Consider the following 23,098-nt stretch of genomic DNA (forward strand, 5'->3'; position numbering starts at 1 on the left):
ACCTACCTCCAACACTTACCTGCACTGCTCCTTCCTTCTCCAACAGGATCCGCACCCCGTGCACATCCACAGCCACGCTTTGGACGTAGGACACCCGTGTGTTTCCCCAGCGGTACTCGTTGGCTGCTTCCACATTGAAATAGGGCAGGGAAGCGTTCTGGTCACACAGCCGGGACAAGGTGTACGTGCAGTTGCCCATGAAGTGGTGGGTTTGCTTGTCAAAGGTGTAGTAATGTGGGTCTCCTGACACCGTACAGTATCCTGTGGGAGAGGAAGGAAGTCAGAGGAAGGCTCCAGCTGGCCGCTTTGCAAAGAAGGAGAAATCCAGTCTGCGGCTTGGCTAAACCTTTTTAGATCTCAACCCAACCCCTCACACCAGGCCTCCTTTGCAGTTCCAGACTTCCCTTGGAGAAGATCACTGAAGTCATCCTTTAAAAGCTTTAAAACAGGAGAACCTCTAGCGTGAGAGTATCCGGCAGCCCCAGCAGTGGGAGGTTGGTGGCATAATCGGGTAGGTGGGTGGCATAATCAGGACAGACTCTCTCTACCACTGCTACACCACTGACTCTAGCATCCAAAACAGCTCGGATGGAAAGATGGTATTTCGAACTTATTTGTCCCCGAAACCTTATACACCCCATGCCCTTGGGAAACTAAACGAATTTGTAAAGGATGCTTTTTGTAGGGAAAAGGTCCAAGAACTGGGATTCCTCCCAAATCTCTTGGAAGAAATGGGATGCCTCACCTGTCGTCTAGCAGGACCATCAAGCCATTTCCTCGCCTGGGAGAGCCCCCCCCCCCATGGGTTGCTTAGTCTTCATTGCTCAGCCCATGAATCTTGAAAGAGGGACTGAAAAGGACTGGGAAGCGCGATACCTGAGGATGCTGGGCATACTCACCCAAAGTGATTGGGGCAGAGGTGCTCGTGATGGGGGCAGGTGTGCTTGTGGTGGGCGTGGTAGTGGTGGTTGTCCCGGGTGGTGTGGTTTCTGTAGGAAAAGAACGGCATCTCTTCTTTTATTTGGGCTGATAGCACCCCCAGAGTCAGAGAAAACAACAACAGCACACACAAACTCACACACAGACACACTCTTCCAGAGAGAGAGTCTTTTCTCCACTGCCTAAAGGGGTTTGAGGTGAGGGCTGTGGCAGAAGATCCCCAGGGAAAGTGAATCCTTGAAGGCGTCTCTGTACCCTGCATGTTCAGGGTTGGTGCATGGCTGGTCTGTCCGGGGCTTGTTGGGCTCCCCTAAATTCCCTTAAGCTTAATCGAAGACCATCATGGGAACTCTGCCTGAACGACTACGGGAGCAATCCTGAGATGTGCCCCAGATATCTCCCTCCATCCCAACACTCGGAAAACTGCCACTGGGCTTTGAGCTACTTGTGGCTCCCATAGAGGCAGCTCTGAGGACTGGAGAATGTAGCAGGGACATCCGGTCATGGGCCACTGTGGAGCTGCCTTCCCGACAACCCGCTCCCACAAAGAGCAAGCCCATCAGTATACTCCGAGTCTTACCTGAGCACCCGCTGGTGAAAGAGATGTCATCCACAGCAATATCGCTGCGGAAGTCTTCCCCCCGCACGCCTTCCAGCAGGATCTGGGGAAAGAGAGTATTCCAGCAGAGCTGCATAGGAACGTGTGGCTTGTGCTACCACTTGTGAACAGCCTGCCCTAGTTTGCATTACCTGCACCCTTCCTCTGTGAGGCACGCTGACTTCCGCCTTCCGCCATCTGTCCCCTTGGTTGCCCATCTGAGACCAGAGCAGAATGGGTGCTGAGCCACTGGGCACCACATAAACACGCAGAGCCATCGTGCGAGCCACTCCATACATGTGATACCAGAAGCGGAAACAGTGGGGTCCATGGGAGGTGCACGTGGGGCTGACCAGGTGTGCCACGTCCCCTGGGTTTGCATCGGTGCCCTTCAGGTAGATGTAATACCCCCCTAAAATAGACCACAATGCTACTTAGGACACGCAGGGACACCTCACCCCCCATCATCTCTGGGCTGTAGGCTGGCAACATGACTCGGACACATATGGAACGGCCCTTTAGGAGCACGTCAAAAACTGCCGTTCTCTTGCTTTAGAAGTATTTAATTCTTTTGCATTGCCTAAGCCTTCTTAAGGTGAGATTTCCAAAGGCAGATTCTGCACTGAAACTACAGCCGGTCAGCCAGAGATCGGCTCAGCAGAGCAACGCAATGGTCAGCCTAAGGATCCAGCCCAGATTCAACGAGGGCCTAGAACTGAGGCAGGGGGGACAATGATGGGCCCCTTGCAGCTCTGCCTTTTGTTACTCTCTCCCTTCCCACTTGGTTTGAAATGTCCAGTCAGAGCACTGGTATTTTACAGAGGGGCCCGGCCTTTTTGCTGATGGGGCCCGAGCAGAAGGATTGCCCCTCAAGCCACAAGATGTTCTTCACCGCTTCCTCTCCTGGATATGACTCGATACCTCCTGTGGTGTGGTCGTAGGAGGGGCCCGTGGTGGACGAGGGTGTCGGGCCCTTTTGTCGTGTCCAGTCAAAGCTGTCGGAGTCCGACTGCGTCCAGGAGCAGAAGTCGACATCAAATGAGCAGGAGAAGTCGCATGTAGTCGGAGGCCCTGTCAGCGCAAGAGGAAAGAGATGGACATGTGTTCACAGCAACCTGATTCCTGATTGGTTGAGGCCTCTCCGAGGCAACATGGTGTGGTGCCGCTTTCTTTAAATGGTGGAACAGAAGAGGGCCCAATGCAGCCTCCCTCTGCCTCTTCCTGGGACTGAACAGCTACTGCTGCGCCATCACAGCCTGCCTGTTCCAGTGTTACTTGATTGTCTCTGTCTTCCACACTGTGGGAAGAACTCCATGTTCTGATTTGGTTGGCTAGTCTTCCTATCGAGCCCTCAGCCTGTGCTTCTCCGCCCCCCCTCCTGCTGCCTCCTCCATGCTAGCTGTGCCTCCTCTATAAAGCAAAGTGCCGCTAGATAGCCCATGTTGGCATGGGCGCCCCCTCCCACTGTTTTGCAGCCCAGCACTTTCTACGGTCCCTTTGCTATCAAAGAAGACTTCTGTGCCCCCGAGTTTGCCGATCAGTCCTTGGCTGGATGGGTGTCGTGGAGGTGGCACCCTTTGCCCAGAGGTCTGCCCCCACCTCTGCATGCAGCACACCCTGGCCCATCTCTGGACTGTCTTTGTCTAGTTCGCTTACCTGACTCAGGAGTGGAGAGGTAGGGAGTGGTTGCCACGGTGGGGAGGGTAGAAGGAGCTAATTAGACAAGGAAATAGGGGTCAGCTGAACAATTTAACTTGCTTTTTACCAAAATTTCACTGAAGGTGCCATTGGGAGACTTTGAAGGCAACATGGTGGCAAAAAATACTGATGGATAAGCTGCTTGTAAAAAATGTGGTGATATATATATATATATATATATATATTTATCATAATATGTATGTGATCAAAATTGGCAGCCACCCCTAAATTTCAGAATAAAGTTGTTGCATTTGAAAAGGTAATAATGGAAGCCTTGTTATATGTATAAGAATGATAGTAATTGGTTTGTAATAGCATAATTTCAGTGAGTTAATTTTTTTTATCTTATTCCTCTTAGACATAATGGTATAACGTGATGGCTAAAGGGGCTTTTATATATTACTAGCAACAACGCCCGTTTAACAATACAGCAGGCTCTCGTGTGGCCTTGTGAGGGAACGCTCTGCCCGAGAAGCGTTCCTGTACTCTGCAGCGGGCCAATTTCGGCCTCAAACAGGTGGGAATCGGGTCGGTGCAGAGTGCAGGAGCGCTCTAGGGTCCGTCGCACTGCCCTTGCAGCGTTCCTGTGTCGCACACTGGTCCAAGCTGGCCCCAGATGGGCAGAAATCGGACCAGTGCGGATCGCAGTAGCACTCCAGGGCCCATCACACTTTCCCAGCAGCGTTCCTGCGCCCCACACTGGCCTGATTCGGCCTCAAACAGGGGGGAATCGAGCCTGTGCATTTTAGGGGGGGGGGCAGCAGAGGTGAGCTGGGCATGCCCGTCACCGCGCAACCCCCGCCCCGATCGAAGCTTTGGAGGCGGCAGGGCAGGGCAGCCGTGCCTGCCCCACGCCGGCTGACTTGCTGCGGGCCCGTCTGAGGCCGCAGAGGCTTGCCAAGACAGCGCCTGCACCAGGATAAAAGGTGAGTTGTTGCCAATACGGCTCACCTTTTATCTAGTAGTTGATGTTCAATTTTATTTCAACACATTTTAAATTAATCTGGGTGATTACATGGATTTCTCTTAGGGCTGGTTTTGCTTACCTCCCACTGGAAGTTCTGTTGGGCTCGTTGATGCTGATGGTGTGGATGTGGAACCGGAGCCAGCTAGAAGATGGAATAAAGCAACAGTCATAGATCCAGAGGAGTTAGCCATCTTAGTCTGTGGTTGCACAATAGTAAAGAGTCCAGTAGCACCTTTCAGACAAACCAACTTTATTGGTAGCATAAGCTTTTGAGAACCACAGCTCTCTTCATCAGATGCATCATCAGCTTTCGAGAATCACAGCTCTCCTCGTCAAATGCATCGTCAGCTTTTGAGAATCACAGTTCTCTTCATCAGATGCATCATCAGCTTTCAAGAACCACAGCTCTCTTCGTCAAATGCATTGTCAGCTTTCAAGAACCACAGCTTTCTTCGTCAGATGCATCATCAGCTTTTGAGAATCACAGCTCTTTATCAGATGCATCGTCAGCTTTAGAGAACCACGGCTCTCTTTGTCAAATGCATCTGACAAAGAGAGCTGTGGCTCTCGAAAGCTTATGCCACCATAAAGTTGGTTAGTCTTAAAGGTGCTACTGGACTCTTTACTACAAAGTAACAGTGTGAGCGATGAAGGGTCCCTTGGCCAAATCATCCGTCCCCATATAAATCCAGAGAATCTTCTTCTACAGTTTTAGGGCAGAAGTCTATTCCTCACTGAAGAGTATCTTCTAGCACCTGCTGAACAATTTGTGACCTTGCAGAAGGCTGGCGATTGCAGGACTGGTCTGGCTGTTTACATTTCCTCCAGCAACGGTTTCCAGATGAGTTTAGAGAGCAGTTGATTCAATTCTCCCCTTCAGAGGTGCCCCAAGAAGGTCATCTCTGTGGATATCATTAAAGTTGCAAACCTGATTGTGTGGCAACTTGTTCAAAGAGAGGACTATGCTACAAAACAACTTAAGAAAGTAAAAGCTAACTTCAGAGCCAAAAACCTTGCGAGCCTTTAGGTAGTCTTAAGATTTCAGGTGGTCAAAATAGGAATGTGAGCTAGGAGGGTTGAACGCTCTTGCCAACTGTAACATCTGAGAAGACATTTTTGTTCTGCCCTTCTGTTTCCAGGTATAAAGCTTGGGCATGCCCGTTGGCTCTTCGTCCATGGCATCCACTCAGTCTTCTTGGGCAAACTTCCCCACAGCATCCAAGACTGGGTCAAGATATAGCTGCTTCCCCGCCCCCTTTATTTTATTTAAATTGTATTTTTCCCCCTTCTGCTTCAGATGCGTAGCCGTGTTGGTCTGCAGTAGAAGATCAAGACTCAGGCCTGGGAGCACCTTAAAGACCGACTAGATTTCCAGCGTAAGATGAAGGGAGCTCTGACTCTCGAAAGCTCCTGCCCTGGAAATCTAGTTGGTCTTTAAGATGCTACTGGACCCGAATCTTGCTGTCAAGTTGTTTTGTGTTGGTCCAGTGAGAAAACAGGAGAATAACTATTTAAGTAAGTATGGAATCGTTTTAAAAGTGAACTGCTGTCACATAGTGTTTAAGTGGTTGGACTGCGAATCAGCCCTCTGCTGGTTCGAATCCCACCACCGCCATGAGCTCAGCAGGCGGCCTTGGGTCAGCCACTCCTCCCAGCCCAGCCCCCCAGCTGCATTGTGGGGATAATAATAACACTGACCTTGTTCACCACTCTGAGTGCCGCACTAATCTGTCCCAAAGGGTGGTATATAAGCACACTGTTGTTGTTATTATATGTGAGAATTCTGTACCAAGATTTTGAACACTGGCTTGTGATTTTTAAATACAACTCTGAAGCATTTTCCTGCAGACAAAGTAGCAATCATGTGGTAATAGATCAAAGACGATAGCCAGTTTTACAGCAGATTCATTGAGTGTATTGGGCAACCTAGCTGTGGCTAGACAGAGGTAAATCCTATTGATTTCAACGGAATTACTCTCATTGAAACCTTTTTTTTTTTGTCTAACTAATGAGACAGAAAGTGTGGCAACCCTAACTATATCAGAGAACCATTGTAAAATATTATAGGCACAATCCACCCGGAAATTCTCCTTGGAAATGACCTGGAGACACGCAAGAGCCCTCGGGGGCTCCTGTGCCCTTCCCCTTTGTCTCCAGGGTGTGTGTTCTAGATAACTTCCTCTTTTATCTATTCCGAGGCCTCACAAGGCAGCATGGAACCACCCTCTGGAATCGCTTTGCTCATTCCCAGAAATGCATCAGCTTTTTCCCGTGGGGGCAAAATCCAGCTAGGATTGCTGACGATGGCTCAGGCTGGGTCCTGGAGCAATGAATCACAGCCTGTATTGATTAACTAGCTTGTTCATCAGCAGGGCACTTCTGGGGAGGGGCAGAGGACAATGACTTCGGTTCAGATGCTTTGGGGAGAAATCTGATGAAGGCTACTTCTTGACAGTCAGGAGTCTGTTCAGAAGGACAAGCGCAGGAGCCTTACAGACATGTGCACACAAGTTGGAGCCTGCGTGCTCGTCTCAGTTCTAACTCGGGAACACTGCACCTTAAGTCCTGTTCATCCAAAAAGCAATGTCAGCTGAACTGTTAAAGGGCTGTTCATATCCTGGGCAACAAAATCCAGCCCCTGCCCCCAGGATTCCCAAGGTCCTCGTCCCCCCCACTGCCCAAATACATTATGCAGGCATTTGCTTAGTTTTATGTGACTGATTTGTATGACTCGGCTTATTTAAATACAGTTTGGGGAAAGCTTTGGCAAAGGGTCTGCTAGAATGCTGTTTCCTCAAAAGCTCTAGGAAAAGATAATACGAACTCTTCTTTGCAGAGCGATAGTTTGCAGTTTTTGAAAGACGGGCAGAGTCAGGGCATCAGGCCAGATTCTGAATTCAAAGAGCAGTTTGCTAAGATAAGGGGGATGCGCTCGCTTTCAGGGAGGAGACAGGCAGGGGCAAAGGAGCAGGAACATCACAGTTGTGCAAACCCAGGCTGCAAATGCTGACTCCGGGATTCTTCAGGATTAAAAGTCACGCTTGCAGCTGGCCCTTCCCAAGGACAGCACGGGCTGTTTTTTAAAGCGTGGGTCTTGCACACCTCCTCCCCCTCCCTGGCCTCTTCTTCTGAATGCACAGAACTGTTCACTTGCTCTTTCCCGTGCTGTGGATGTCCCTGCAGGAAGAACCCTGTGGGGCTACGGCTTGCATGAACGAGGCGCGAGTTTCCAGACTCAGTCAGTGAACGGAGGGCTGGCAGGAGTCAACAGATCGCGAGTGAATGGGTGACTTCGAGCCAGACGGTGCCACACCAAGGGGGTCAGGCGCCCTGGCCCATAGCCTGCCCTCTGCAGCCCACTTTGTGGTATTCCCCAACACGGCTGGCCGAACCTTGCCTGAGTGTCAGTCTCCCCCCATCCACGCTGAGAACACAGCTGGGCTGTTTGAAGACGCACAAATCTTCCTGTAAGTCATACTGATTCTTCGGTCCAAGGGCAAAACCAGGAAAGAAAGCGGCCCTGTTCTGAGTGCCACTAAACTGCAGAGGGGGAGGAGGCGTCACTTACTGCAAGGCCCGCGCCTGACGGCCACGTTGTCCACAGCCGTGTCACCGTATTCCGTTAAGCCTCGGACAGCCTCAAAAGCGACCTAGTGCAGAAGTAAACCAGAACGTCGCCGGAGTCTTTTATTAACTGGGACCACAGCTTGTACCCTGCGGCATGGATTAATTTGCGGCAGGAGATGTGACAGGGAAAAACACCTGAACATCAGAGCGTAAGAAGAGTCCTGCTGAACCACCCCATCCATCCCGTCCTGTATCACAGGAGGAGGCTGGCTCTAGGAGCCACCGACAAGCCCTGTTGGGTGGCTGCATTTTCACACCTCAGCTGAGTTTGTAAGCGGAAGCGATTAAGGAGCCCATCCTGCACTGCCCAGAGTTCTCATTTGGATGCCAAGCCCCTCTCTGCCTCTTCTGTTGGGTTTGCAGCCAGCACTGGTCATGTAGTCACATGAGGAGAGCAGCGAGGCTCCAAAGCTACCGAAGCCTCGGCTAGGAAAATGCTTTTTGTGTTAAAAAGCACAACGCTTTCCTCTCGTGGGGCCCTAGCTCTGTTATTGCGCCGTGCAGAGGTGCCACAGCTGTGGGGCACCTCCTCATGCAGACACTGAGATTAGAGTCTGTGTGGGAATTAATTTGGCTATTGCTTCTCCTAGTGTATGTCTTTAAACTTGGGGGAAACTCTGCTTTTTTTGCATCATCTGGACTATATCCACAGAAAGTCTATGAAGACATTGTTTTAAAATGAATCAGTACATCAAAGAGCCACTTGCATTCCACCCGGCCCTCTCAGCGTTGTTGGCGTGCTTCAGCCTTGTAAAGTGTAGTGTGTCTCTATAGACCAACATTACCTTCATGTGTGTCTCCCTCTGGAAATACACAGAAGTGAATCCGTACAGCCAAGCGGAGCTCTGGTTTCCCCTTCGACTCCACACCAGGGACTCCCCGGTCTCCTCCAAGACGATGACGTTCAGTTCATTCCGGTCCTCCAAGCCGAGCATGTGGTACCAGAAGTCAACACAGATTCCCCCCGATACCACCAGCTCTGGGCTTTCGAGTCTGTTGGTGTCGAATGGGACAAGGTTGCTGGCTTCTTGGTAGATGAAATACCCTCCTGTAAGAGAAGAGGCCATCAGCTTCCCCGGGGAAGGCGCTGCTTGGCATCATGGCTGAATTGACCAGTGCAAAGGATTCCTAAACACTGCACAGAAGTATCACCGCACACTTGGGATCAAACATACTGAAGAGTGCAAAGGGGCCCTACTTCCTGTTGTTCAGCTCAGGTTTGATTCCCCCCTCCTCCGCTTGAAGCCAGCTGGGTGACCTTGGGTCAGTCACAGCTTCTCGGAGCTCTCTCAGCCCCACCCACCTCACAGGGTGATGGTCACTTTGTAAATTGCTCTGAGTGGGTGTCAAGTTGTCCTGAAGGGCAGTGTATAAATCAAATGTTGTTGTTATTATTAAAATCCCTACAATAGCAGAAATCCTAGCAAATTGAAGGGTACCACTACCCTAGAGTCTGGGGGGACTCCTGGAGCACTCGATGGACTGATGTCACTTCTGCGTTTTCAGTACCAAGAAGGAACAACCAGTCCAAAAAGACCATATATGGTCTCTTTGGACTCGTTGTTCCTTCCTGGTACTGCAATTTGAAGACCATTCCCTCATTGTATAGCACTTTTGCATTTTCACCTGGAAGTGACGTTGATGCATCGCACAGCACTCCTCTCCTTGTACCCCACCCCACCCAAATCTGCCAGGGGTGCTCGTCCAAGGCCTGGCAACCCTAGACCCAAAGCATCTTGTTACATCACTCTCCCCTCCTCTGTCTCATCCGCACAACAACCCTCTGAGGTAGGTTTGATGGAGAGACTGGCCCAAGGTCACCCAGCAGGCTTCCCCATCCAGGCAGCAATCTGAACCTGCTTGCCCCAGGTCCTAGTCTGACACGCTAACCCTGACACCACGCCAGCTGAGCCGTTGCTTCTCTTGTCTTTCCCCACTTTCCTCTTGTGCTTCTTATCTGCTTGTAAATTCTCAGAGGCCAAAGGTCTCTTTGCTGCTGGAAGCCTGACATGAAGTTGTTACTTCTTGCAGCCTTCTTGTGACAGAAAACGGTACAGATGAATGCAAAGCTACTTCGATTCCCCCAGCTTGGCTGACATTGAGGGGGGCTTGCCAATATACTAAGAAAGGCTGAAATCCACTTGACCACCGGCCATAATTCTCGTTTTAAAGTATGCTGCAATTGGGCATAAACTTTTGGGGGCAGAGAGACGCTGCAGACTACGGCTGATGCGATCTCAGTTTGATTCTTGTGGCTTTCCCCAAAACATCGTGCAGGAATTCTACAGCAGCTTAGGAAGAAGTCCTGGGCAGAAATTCCCTGGTGTGCCATGGGGCAAGGGAAGGGCTATTAACCAGTTCAAGCCTGCAGCAACAATACAGCCTTGTAAAAAAATATATTAAATTTAAATGCAATATTAACATATATCATAAGGGCCTCCTCAGCATATTCCAAAGTAGGCTGAAAAAGATAAGTATTTTTGACTCAGGAATTTCATAATGCACACCCCTAGCTGATGCTCTAGCTTTTGCTCAAAACTCTATGGTTAAAATGGGTTGTGCTGGAAGTGATGTCTCTGTGTTACCAGAAGTGACATCACTGCATTGCCAGCAATGCCAGGACATCACCAAATAGGGCCATTCCAGCTGGTGAGTAACCTAGTGTTAGAAGAAGGACTGGCAACATCTCTTACTCAGGCCTTTACGACGGCCAGCAGAGAAGAAGGAAGGCAACAACCATAGAATCAGTTAGATAGATAGGCTGCTATCAGTCCCCTTCCTGCCAGGGGAACTTCCTTCCTCCCCTTCTCTCCCCTTCCTCTCTCTTCATCCCTGCATGCACCAGGAGAGGCAGCACGGTGTCTCCTTCTGAGAGAGATGGCCTACTTTCATCAATCTAAAGCCATCCTAGCTAGTTAGATCAGTTACTAGTTCTATCTCTCCACTAATCTTATGTAAATATATTTCTTTAGATAAATAGTTATTGGTTCTCTAACTTGGATGAGAGCTTTCTGCATGCAGTTTGTTTAGTTAACGTGCCTTAACTAAAACCCAATACCTAGTCCCAACCTTTCTGCAATAGCTTGGGCGGTGGGGAGGAGAACAGATGGAGAAGCTCAGTGGGTATTAGCTGAGACCTGGCTCTTGGTTTCCTCCTCCCAATTTCCAGTAGGCCCCTGCAAGGTGGGGACTGCATTGGGCAAAGCACACACAGCCCTTGCAATCATGGTGCCCGTGCCTAGGGAGAAGGGCTGGAAGAAGAATCTGAAAATGGTTAAAGGGGACTGGTGTGATTGTGTGAATGGCGCCCTGCAGTTTCTCTTTGTCCCCCTCCCTCTTACATATTCGGCAGACGTTTTAATAGCACTTACTTCCATCCGGGTAGTCACCCTCTGGGCCTGTCCCAAGGGTGGGCGTAGCATGCTTGGTCCGGATCCACGTTCCTTGGCTAGTACCACAGGTCTGTGTCCAGTCACAAAATGGCTGGGAGTTGTTGTTGAAGTCACACTTGGCCAGGTAATCTAAAGCACAGAGACCTTGTGAGAAGGGGTGCTGCATGGAACCAAGGCTCAGGTGCCAAAGGAGAGGTGCCTTACCTGTTCCGGGAGCCCAGGATGCGGCACCGAGCACAGAATCTCTTTGCTGAGCCCTGCAGAAGGAGGTGAAGGGGACGGTTGAGGTATCTTTGTTACACCTTTCTGCTAAACGTGCCTCAAAAGGCAGCAGCTCACAAATCTATGAATAGCAACAACTTTTAACACAAGAAAGAACAGTAGTGCAACAGTTTATTTTAAAAATCCCCAGAAGATACCTTAAAATCAAACATTTTTTAAATAACAGACTTTACCCTAAAAGATGGTAAAACAGGTGCTGTAAAACCTCAATCCTCCACCCCTGTCTGCTTCACTCTCCTCTCCCAAGAGTACCCCCCAAAGTAGTGGGGAAGGTTTCCTTGGGGACCCAATTTTGCAAAGAAAGGCGACACACAAATGTTTTAAATAAATAGTTGTGTGTGTGTGTGTGTTGCTCTCCCCTCCTGCTGTACAGGGTAGAGTCATCACTCAAGCTCTGCCTTTTTGCTTGCTATCTGCGCAGGAAGGAAAAAGATCTTTACTTAACTAAAATACAGTTTCAGTTCATTAGAACACAAGGGCACTGCAAACACGATCTCAAAACATTACAGGTTGTTACAGAACTAAGATAAGAAATAAGAACATGGGGCTAAGCAAGTTGTACAATCCACCCCCAGCGTTACCTTGGCAGTCTCTTCTGTGGAATGGACACAAGCTCACCGGGCCTTTCAATAGAGGCTGGTCAGGAGGGACGTCACTCCATTCCTTCCCCTTTCCTGGCTTCTTGCATACATTCTCACAGTGTAGCGGACCTTTTAACCCTTTCTCTCCCAGCTAGGAGGGTTTCATTTTGACCTGTCCTGAAATTGGGTTTGAGTCCCCACTTGTGCTTCTTTGCCTCTTTCTTCAATCAAATCAAGGTGTGCACCCCCAAACTTTTTATGGCATAATTTAAGATATCCAAATAGCCATCTGTCTTGCCCCTTCTTGGCGGGTGGGCAAATGGGCATCTCTTTCCTGTCTATCAGCTCTTTGCAACCTGAAATCTAAGGACTTTATTGCTCCATTCCTGGAAAAAAAAGTTTCTTTCTTGGATGGTGGAAGGGGGGTGATGGGAGGGTTCCGTATCTAGGGATCCACCACAGCACAGATGAACTGGATTTGGTGATTTCCCAGCACTGTTGATTCCACTTGTAGCATTATCACCCACAGGAATTCAAGGAAACGTTATTCATTGTTCACTGTGTGCTAGGTGCTGTATAGAACCCAGGAGCAATATTGTCCTGCCTAGGAGTTGGACGAGCAAGAGAAATGTAAAGGGAAAAGGCAAGGAGAATGAAGAACAAGTCATGCAAATGAGCCAATTTGGACCATAACTGATCACCTCCCCTGGTGACCCCTGCTCTATTCCCAGAGGAAGGCAAAAACCCTGGCCTGGAGGAAAATTCCTTCCTGACCCCAAAATGGCAACCAGGATTACCCTGGACGTGTAATGAAGGGCCGTGAGAGCCTGGCCCCAGCTCATCCCTTCCGGCCCTCCCTCTCACAATCTGCCTAAATTCATATTGAGCCATAGAATCAGCATTGCTGCCAGGTGGCCACCTGGCCTCTGCTTAAAATCCTCCAAGGAAGGAGAGCCCACCTCCTCCCGAGGAAGCCTCTTCCACTGAGGGACCCCTCTAACCTTCAGGAAGTTCTTCCTAATGTTTAGCAGAAAACTCTTTTGCTTTAATTTTAACCCGGTGTGACAGAAAACAACTCTGCTCCATTCTCTACGTGACAGCCCTTCAAATACTTGAGGATGGTTATCATATCACCTCTCAGTCTCCTCCTCTCCGGGCTAAACATGCCCAGGTCCTTCAACCTTTCCTCCTAGGACTGGGTCTCCAGACCCCTCACCCTCTTGGTTGCCCTCCTCTGGACACATTCCAGCTTGTCAACATCCTTCTTCAACTGCAGTGCCCGAAAATGAACTCAGTACTCCAAATGAGGTGTGTGAAATATTTTTATCTCCCAGTCAAGTAAGTATGTGAGAATTTGAATTACCTCTAGAACTGGGAGGCTTTCTCTTCCCAGCCTGGAAGCTGGATAAATGGAGGATCCCTTAGTTGAAGAGTACAGTGGCTAAAAATTATACCCCATTTGACAAGTAAACACAAATGTTACCAGTGGGGATATGTTTCCCATTAAAATCAGTGCCAAAAACTAACAAATGGATTTCCCCCAATATATTAAAGACTTAAAGACCTTGCAGATTCTGAACAGACTTTGAGTCTGGGGAGAAAGAAATGGATCTTGACAAGGGACCTGATGATGTAGAGCTGGAAGAGTTTCCTTCCTGGTTCGCACCAAATGTTCGTCTATCTGGTGACTCTGCAGCATTACCCAGGCTGGGGATTCTGCAGCATTACCCAGGCTGGGGATTCTGCAGCATTACCCATGGCGATGCCATGATGGTGGAGCTTCTGAGGCTGGAACCAATGCAGACCCGGGCACCTGAGCAGGGAACTGTAGTGCCATCCCAGGCAGGGTAATGTTGTGGGCTTCGAAAGTTCTTTCCAGGGGGTTCTTCAATTGCAAGAGGAAACCCACAAGTGCTAGTAACCCTTGCACTGCAGGCCACGAGGGCTAAATGGGCCCAGCCTGACTCAGCAGAAAGCAGGTCCAGAAAGTGTTCCCGAAGGGCTGGTATGATGTGCAGTTCAGCTCTCTCACGCACAACATGCCTGCACCATTCCCAGCATTCACGGTTTATTTTACTTGCCACCCTTTTTGAGCTCTGTCAATGGCCATTTCTCTAAATTGGAAATGAGACACATCCCCTTATTGTTGTATGCCGATGACACTGTACTCCTTTCACTCTCAAAAGTTGGGATGAAAAAGATGCTGATGCGTTTCTTAAATTATTGTGATAAGAACAAGCTCTCCCTAAATTTTGAGAAGTCCAAAATTATCGTATTTGGTCGAAGCTGGAGGCCCTTTAATTGGACTGTACACGGTAACTCCATTGAACAGGGGAAGAGCTTCAGATATCTCGGAATCCATTTCCACTACAGTGGAAATCGGGCCACTCATATTAGGGAAGCGGCCAGGGCAGTGAACAGCAGTGAACTCGCAATCTCTCGCTTCTTTTACATGAAAGGAAATCAGTTTATACCAGCTGTCCTTAAAGTGTTTAACTATTTTACTTGCATCTGTTTTTGACATCTACAGGGCTCAGGCACTCCCTGCTGTACCACTCCAGTACGGGAGCCCTTATGTGCCCTTTTTAAGGAGGAGGAAAATAAACTTAATGAGCACCAGAAAGGCTTCCTGAAATCTACAGGTGGTCCTCTACCACTCTTGAAATCTCTTACTTAATTTTAACTTACAAAAAATTCACACGCACCCTTTAAAAACAAAGTCAGTTGCCAGAAACAATCAGGTTCCATGCACCTGCCCATTTGCCACCTGGGAAATGGCAGCAATGGCTCTCGTGACAAGGCGGTGGAGGAACTCGTGGGCCGGGGAGTCGTCATGAGCCTGACTTCTGATCAGCGCCTTTACTTTTAAGGAGCACATCTCTTGTAATAACTGTGTAATCTGGCTTGAGTCTCAGTGAGAAAGGCAGACTACAAATAACGTCAATCATTCAGTCACAGAGGGGGGTATGAGCCATGCATCGTTCCTTTGTTACCCATAAGTATACACCCACAATGTAGTTTAAAAAAAAAAACTGAGAACTTTTGGATCACTGACCCCAAAGCAGTAAAAAGGAAAGCAGAGAGAGAAGGAAATGAGATCAATCCTGTTGTTTGGACTGTAAAATGGCTTTGCATACAAATCAGAGAAAGCCACTCTAAGATAACTCTTTCAGAGCAAACAGAAGGTTGCTTCCCTGGGAAGGCGTCTCTTCTAAACTCCTGGAGAAGAAGGCAACAGACAAGAAGCAGTTCATGTGCCTGAATCAGAGCAACAGCTGAAATCCCCTCCTCTTCCCAGGACCAGAGGTTCAAAGAATGATTGGCAGCAGAGAATCTGCTGAAACACGCGGTGGGATAGTTCAGAGTCGCTTACCTGTTGGCACCTGCCACCGAGAGACACAAGAAAGCCAAACAATGCGGGAGGTACTGCAGCGTCCCCATTCTGCATAGATGAACCCAGGGCTTTTCCTGATACCGGAGGCATATTATTAATCCATTGCCTTTGCAAAGTCAAGAATGAGTGAGAATGACAGTTACTCAGGGCTGCCTATAAGAGTGGCAGGGGCGGAGCAGAGGCAGTGATAAAAATGTACCTGTCCAGGTGTGAATAGGCAGGAAAGGTGGCTGTCAACCAAGAGAAAGGTGGGGTATATATGAAGTAAATAAATAATATAGCTGAAGATGGGGCAGATAAAATGTTGGCAGATGGGTGGGTGGAAACATGGAAAGGTGAGGATACTGGGGTTGCCAGAGGAGGAAAAGAGGAAACAGTGCAGGGAAAAGTCAGCCTCCCATGGCAAATCCTTGCAGGTTGGGGTCAACCTGGCATCCAGCAGTGTGTAGCTTGGCCCAGCTTAGTGGCTGGAGCTGCACAGAGTTTTCTCAGGGAGAGAAAGCTGGAGACAGGGGTATGGATAAAGGTAGGTTGGCTGGTGAGTGGGAAGAAGGAAAGAAATCGGAAAGGCAAGAGGCAATGGGGGCTTTCAGGGAAGGGAAAGAGAAAATAGGAGGAGAGAGGAAAAGGACCCCCCCCCCCACGAAGTCCTTGCAGGTCTCCTGCTTGTGATACCAATTTCACAACCAACTATCAAACAAAGCCTTGTCAAAGAATTTTTAGACCTTTTCCTTGAAAACTATATCCGCTGCAAAATGAACTTTCAAACTTCTTAAAGTATTATTCAGTGGGCAGAGTTGCCAAGCTGCAGCTGGCAAACCACGGGAGGAATTGGGGGCAAGGCCGAGAGCACCAGTGTTGTGTTGGCACACTGACATCACTTCTGGTAAAAACTGGATGTGCCGTCTTTAGACACTATCGGATTTACACAGACTCTATAGTTTTACAATGGAGTTTTTGCAAAATGCTAGAGTGCCCCCGTCACTTCCAGTATTTACTAGAAGCAACGATGCTGTCATGCAATCCTGCCTCCTTCATTTCATCAGGCGACAGTGGGCAACAAGCCTAGATGCTAGGAGGCAAGTAAAGTCTGTAGCTGAAAAGCTATTTACAACCTTCTATAAAACAAGATTCGAGTTAGGGATCCCAGTTAGGGCATCCTTCTATAAAACAAGATTCGAGTTAGGGAACCCAGTTAGGGCATCCTTATATAAAACAAGATTCGAGTTAGGGATGCCAGTCCCCCACCCGGGGTGGGGGCTCCCCTGCTCCCACCCTCCACCTCTTGCTTCCACTTACTTGGCCAGCAAGTGTGGGGGGGGGATGCGCCTCCTGGCACATGCTCCCGGGTGGTGTGGTACACTTCCAGGTGATGCGGTGCTCCCAGGTGGCATAGTGCGCTGCCACGCACTACAGTCACCCAATTTGGCCCAGAATTGGGGCCGATACAGCCCCCTGGGGAGCGCTCCCAGGGTGGCGCGTAACTCGTGTGATGATGTCACTTCCCAGAAGTGACGTCATCGCACAATCTGGGAGCTTGCTGGGGAAAAGTAAGGTAGGTGCCGGGCCTCCGACTCCCCACTGGCAACCACAATTCGAGTTCAGCAGCTCCTTAAAGACTAACAAGATTTTGGGGCGAAAAGCTTTCGCGAGTCAAAGCTCTCTGTCATGGGAATTTCAGAGTTTGGCTCTGAAAGACCCAGGCCATTAACAGCTTTCCGTCCAAACCTATGTGAAAAAGGCTTTTAAAACTCCAAAAGCGGAGGTTTTTTTCTCTCCACTCCTTCTGACCCCCCTTTCTCTTAACTTTCATTTCCTCTGTCTCCCACACAAGCAAGTTAGCAAAGGAATGCACACACTAACACCCTGTGACACTCAAGGTCCTCTGCCTGTGCCCACAGAGCTCATTCAGCATTTTTTATAGCCTAAAGCCTGTGCTTTTTGCAGACTACGCTGAAGGGCTGCTGGAAGCCTCTGCCCCGTAGAGAAAGCAGATAAGGGGAAAGGTACGCTTTCAGAAGCCCTTGAATCGGGACCAGTAGCCAATGGGAGCACTCCAGCAGTGACGACACGTAGCCCGATGGGCTACCTTAAAAAGAGGCTACCAGCCACCAGAACCTGGCTGCTGCCCTGGCCAGTGGCTAGAGCGGTTCCAGCTTGGACGCCTCTCTCCCTGGCTAGGCACAGTCCAAGGGGGGCCTCGTCTTTTTGTGTCACGATTTAGGTTAAGTATTAGAGTGTTAAGATTGCCTGTTATCCATAGGTTTAAGTGTTAAGTGATGTTTTAATCTAGAGTATAGAAGTTAAGTTGTATTCTGTTTTAAAGTGTTATGTTAAGTGTGTAAATTGCTTTGCTTTGTGGTTTTATTCTTTGTACCTAATAAACTCTATTCTTTTAGCATCATATTATTGTAAGTGTTAAGTGCCTTAAGGGAAGGAGACTAAAGGGCTCCCTTAAAGCGGTTGCCCCGGCTGGGGAAAGCCACGGAACGAACCAAAGCTGACCGGTTGGGAAGTGGTATGTGGGGGTGTGTTTGCTTCCACTATGGGGGTGTGAGAATTGCCACCTGGGCCCTCCATAAAATCCATGAGGGTACGCCCACGAGGGAGAGATCCAACACCCCCCCCCCAAAAATCACACCACACTCTCTTTGTCAGATACTGCCCTTTGACTCTTGAAGGCTTATGCCCTGGAAGTCGCACGGGGCTTTAAGGTGCTGCTGGTCTTGAATCCCGGTGTTCTGCTGCAAACCAGCACAGCTAGCCACCCAAAACTATCTCCAGATAAGACAGAACAATGGGGGGGGGGAGAATTGCCCCATACGGACTTGGATGGCCCTCATATACGATAGATCCTAGATGCTTCCAATTAAAACAGGCCTGTATTTTAAAAAAGTGTCTTGTCTGGCTTAGATCTCAGTATTGAACCCTGACACGATTTTTTAATCCACTCCTGTTTTAATTGGAGGCACTTAGGATATATACGTGCCATCTAAGCACGAGTTAATATGTGATCTTTTAAGGAGTTTGAAAGTTCATTCTGCAGAGGTCACAGTTTTCTAGGGTGATGCCAGGAAAGAATTCATTTAAGGGCTTCATTTGATAGTTGGTTGTGAAATTTGTATTACGTTTAGATTGTGGACATCTATTTTGTGAATTTTATGGAAAATGCTATTTTCACGTTGTAGAGACCACCAAAGGAGACCAAGTCTTTCTTTCGTGTTGGTGCTCACCAGCACTGACTACCAGCACCTTGAGGGGGGGGGGGCTGTGAAATTCAATGCAACCTTATCTATGAGGACCAGCACTTAGAAACAAACAAACAGAAAAAAAGCACTGAAGGAAACTACTAAAGTTGACGTGAGTTCGGTCTGTATGTTATTCGTATCGTATGTGATGATTAAAAGATGATTGTTTTAGGAGGAATATTTGTTCTTCAACCTTTTTTGCTGAATTGTTCAGTTTATTTTATTTATATTCAATTTATATTCCGCCCTCCCCACACCAGCAGGCTCAGGGCACCCTCTCCCCACCAGCAGGCAGCCCAAACCCAAGTGCGTTGGGTGGGCTGCTTCCCCACGCCTTTGCTTTTATCCCCAGATGGTGTTACACCCCCTCCCCCCCTCCCCCAGCCCATGAATGCTGCTCTGGACTCTTTGGAGGAAATGAGTCATTTAAATGGGAAAGAATATTTTTGTGGCTCAACTAGGGTGCCGCAGTCCTTGGCCGTCGTCACACGGGCCCTTATTTCGTCAGTTTTGCACTAGAAATCGTTTCTTATCGTTATTAGAATGGATTCTCCCATCTTTTGACAACTGCTTGCGCGTCACATTAAAAGGGAAAAGTGCAATTCGACGGTCTGTCAAAGTGCCTCTGGAAACGGGGCCCTAAAAATCCTGCCCCTTAAAAAAAATTTTTTTCGCATATTTGCGCTATATCACGCTTCTATTATACCAGTGTTGTGCTGGGCCAACCCAAAAGCCAACCGTGATAGGTAGCAGAGGTTTCTTGCCCATGGCAGAATAGCGCTATAGCGCTATAAGGCTGACGTTTTTTTTAAAAAAATTACTTTGAGGCTTAATTGTGGGTCGCGCTGAGGCTTGTGGGAGTGTAGGGCAGGATAATCAGTGTTAGGTGAGACAGATGATCGGGGAGAGTGAGTGTTTTGGTGCTGCAAAGCGTTCATAGACGATCCACGGCATTCACATGGAAGCGGATAAAGACAACATAAAGAGTCACAAAGCGTGAATTGGGGAGAATGGCGAAATCGCAAGAGAGCCGGAATAAGGTGAGCATTCAGCGGGAGATGGCGCTAGTTTGGCGCTAAATTTATGGCCATGTGACGACGGCCCTTGCCACTCTTATCTCAGCCTTTCTGCGTGTCATCTAACAAGGGGCGGATTTGGCCAGCCTGCCACTTTATTAATGGCCTCATCCCTCCCCCATTCATCCCGCAGTGCACACAGCTGCATAAATACGGCCTTTGCAAGGCTAGCGTTTCAGAGGCGCACGCACATCTGGGGCACTGATTCAATGTTGCTTTGTTGGCAAGTTTGAATCACCAGACTTAGAAGATAGAAGGGGAAATTCCCCTCAGCTGAAAAAGGGCAGCATCTTCCTTCTGTGAAGTGCCCTTTGCTACTCAAGAACCTGCAACGTAACTCCACCCTCCTCCAACTTATTTCCTTGTTTCATTCCTGTTATTTGATCGAATGGGGCAGGTAGGGTTGCCAACCTCCAGGAAGGGCCTGGAGTTCTCCTGGAATTACCCAGGATCTCTAGACTACATAGAACAGTCCCCTGGAGGAAGTGGCTGCTGTGTGTGTGGGGGGGGGACTCTACGGCATCACATGCCTGCTGAACTTCCTCCCCTCCCCCAAATCCACTCCCAGGCTCCACTCCCAAGGATTTCCCAACCTGGAGTTGGTAACCCTAGAGACAAAGATGGCTCTGAAAGTGGATGGGAACCCCTCGGGCAGCCGTGGGAGGGAAATGCATGCAGAGTTTGGACTCAGAGCGGGACCACAAGTGACGCCTGACACAGGTTGGACACTAGTCAGCTTCCCTCAAGTTTTGGTGGGAAATGTAGGCGTCCCGGTCTCGCAGCTTGGCTCTCCGACTGCTGTCCAATGGACTTTTCAACTGTCACTTGTCCAACATTCTGCCAAGCTGCCCTCATTTCCCATCAAAACTTGAGGGAAGCTGGCAAGTGTCCAACCTGTGTCAGACGTCTCTTGTGGTCCCGCTCTCAGTGCCCTCAGTACACTGGGGTGGACCGGGCCGTTTTGGAAGCCCAGGCGCAAGCTGCGCAGGGCTGGCCGTACTACAGGGGCTGCTCCGCTTGGAGCCAGGCCGTGGAGACAAGCCGATGTAACTTCTCTTTTCATGGGTTCTATGGGGCTTAGGGAGTAACTTCCACACAATTTTAAGGAAGAATTTTTCTTTTTTTTCTTTTTGAACTGTTTAACAATTAATAAAATACAACTTTTTTAAAAAAATCCTAACTCATAAGTGCAACCATACAGAAAACTTTAAATCAACAATGTTTTTGAAAAGTTAAAACAGTTCAACATTTCACGAAGTGGTGAGTCCTTTTTCATTAATTCGGAGCTGCTGTAGCCCCGGCTTCTGTCCTCTTCTTGGGGAATTACAGCCCTGCAAAACTAAGACAATCCCAGTCTCACCAACCAAACACAATACACAAACACCACTTTAAGTCATGTTGTTCACATACGACATTTGGTTACCTCATTCAAGGTGACAAGAGCGTATCAATTGTTATTCCGCTCCCCAGCAACCGGCCTCCTCCTCCTCCGCCTGCCTCGTGCCACTGACTCCACCCCTCGGGGCCAAACCGATTACCTCAGACCCCCAATGACCGACCCCCATTGGCATTGTCACCACAGCCCGAGCAGCCGGGGGCGCTGCCAGCACTGCAGGGCTGCTGGGCTCAGCTGGCTCCTGCCAGCCAGTAGCTCTCTAGAGCGGCAGCCCACCCGCCACGTTTCCAGCAGGTCCCAGTAAGGCCCGCCTGCCCCTGATGTACGCGACACTTTACACAGTGACGTCGGCCAAGCCCACAGGCACAAGTGAGGGATCCCCCGCTCTCACCTTTCCCCCCCCCCACCGCTTACCTGGCTGGTGGAGGGGAAAGCAGGGAATGGGCCTCCTGGGCGCCCTCCCGGGACCAGCGGACTGATGTCACTGATGTCATCACGCCGCCCCAAGAATGCTCCTTTGCAGTGGGCCAATTTGGGCCCCAAACAGGCTGAAATCAGCCCGCTGTGAAGCACGTGTGCGTGCTCCTCAGCTTTGCACAATGACGTCACTTCCTGGAAGTGACATCATCGCATCTGTGCAGGGCCATGTGTGCACTTCGCGTGTGTGCAAGGACAATCCCACCAGCACAGGGAAAGTAAGCACTGGGTTCCTGCCCTCCCACCAGGAGGGGAAGGGGACACCGTGGCAACCCTAGCACAAGCCCAGGAGCTGCCAGGCCCAGGGGCCTCTTGTACCTTGGCTGGCTCTGCCCTTTGCAGCCTTTGGGGGGCACCTGAGGGCGCAGCGACGCTACAGGCTTGGCTGCTTGAAGAACGATGGCCTCTTCTCGAGTGGCACTTGGCACTGTAGCTCCTCTGTGGGAAAGGAAGGGCCTCTTTGACAGAGCCGTCTCAGCATCTTCACCCAGCTAAATTCTTGAAGTTCTTTGGAGAAAGGGAATGTTAGCATGGGGAAGAGCAGCTGAACCAGAGGACAACCAGTCTGGTGCAGTGGGTTAGAAAGTTGAGCTGGGACTCTGGAGGCCTGGGTTCAAATCCCCCCTTCTGCCATGGAAACGCACAGGCTGACTTTGAGCCACCTGTGAATGGAGTGTGTGTTTCTATCCAAGGCAGGCACCTGGGGCCCTGTTCAGGCAGGGGCCACGGCACAAGGGCAGGAGGGGTTTAAGCCTCCCCCCCCACACCGTCTTTGTGACCTGACTTCCCCTGGGGAGCTGCTATTTGTCCCACTGAGGAAGCAGACAGATACTGGTATGGGCGCCCCTGTTTGTTCCTTGGGGCAGGGAATTGCCTAGTTGCCCACGTCCCTTCATGTGGACTGATAGTGTGGTAGAAAGAGCAATCACTCACCCTGGCTGAACCCTAACTATGTTTGCAGTACTGGGCGGGCAGGCAAGATATCCCTCGCTGATGCAGGACCACGACCAGCCATCTAAGCTACGCCAGGCGGGAGAGACACAGTGTCGGGTGGGGCTCCAAAGACAGGAACAGGCAATCCTCGGAATCAACAGACCATCAGTCGTTTAGAATGAGTAACTCCCTTAAATACATGAAAAACAAAACACTCTTGATTGGAAAGTGAAAATGGATGGATGCAATTCTACTGGCTGTAGGGCAAATGCAGCCAAGATTGCCAAGTCCTCTGAGGGCCAAAGACGGGAGCCAAGTCCTCTGGGGTCAATGGGGGGGGGGGCAAGAGGTAGTTAGCCTGTGCCCGCCTGTCACACCCGAAAATAATGTCATTTCTGGCATGACGTGGAAGAGACGGGTCATGCTGGGGGCCAACTCTCTAAAATCAACCCCTGGTGCGACCTGTCACTTCCACGTCACGCCAGAAATG

The 23,098-nt window shown here is 49.6% G+C and overlaps 1 protein-coding gene and 1 long non-coding RNA gene across 2 annotated transcripts in view; both read right to left on the reverse strand.

Annotated features, from left to right (window-relative positions):
- The window catches only part of LOC129331947 (IgGFc-binding protein-like), a 127,712-nt gene extending 108,876 nt beyond the window's left edge, over positions 1–18,836 (reverse strand). The window contains exons 1-11 of the mRNA XM_054982643.1: positions 15,458–18,836; positions 11,201–11,478; positions 8,615–8,877; positions 7,771–7,852; positions 4,282–4,344; positions 3,194–3,250; positions 2,459–2,608; positions 1,690–1,949; positions 1,520–1,601; positions 900–989; positions 20–261 (exon numbers count right to left, since the gene is read on the reverse strand). Of these exons, the coding sequence (XP_054838618.1) occupies positions 20–261; positions 900–989; positions 1,520–1,601; positions 1,690–1,949; positions 2,459–2,608; positions 3,194–3,250; positions 4,282–4,344; positions 7,771–7,852; positions 8,615–8,877; positions 11,201–11,478; positions 15,458–15,525 (1,635 nt within the window). The 5' untranslated portion in view covers positions 15,526–18,836. The remainder of the gene's footprint in view (positions 1–19; positions 262–899; positions 990–1,519; positions 1,602–1,689; positions 1,950–2,458; positions 2,609–3,193; positions 3,251–4,281; positions 4,345–7,770; positions 7,853–8,614; positions 8,878–11,200; positions 11,479–15,457) is intronic.
- Positions 18,837–21,069: 2,233 nt separating this feature from the next.
- LOC129331783 (uncharacterized) lies at positions 21,070–22,761 on the reverse strand. Its single transcript, XR_008597289.1, has 3 exons — positions 22,609–22,761; positions 21,994–22,182; positions 21,070–21,141 (listed from the first exon to the last, which is right to left on the reverse strand). It is a non-coding gene; the product is annotated as an uncharacterized LOC129331783 (long non-coding RNA).
- Positions 22,762–23,098: the final 337 nt, after the last annotated feature.

The sequence above is a fragment of the Eublepharis macularius genome, chromosome 6, assembly GCF_028583425.1.
Source record: "Eublepharis macularius isolate TG4126 chromosome 6, MPM_Emac_v1.0, whole genome shotgun sequence".
NCBI lineage: Eukaryota > Metazoa > Chordata > Lepidosauria > Squamata > Eublepharidae > Eublepharis > Eublepharis macularius.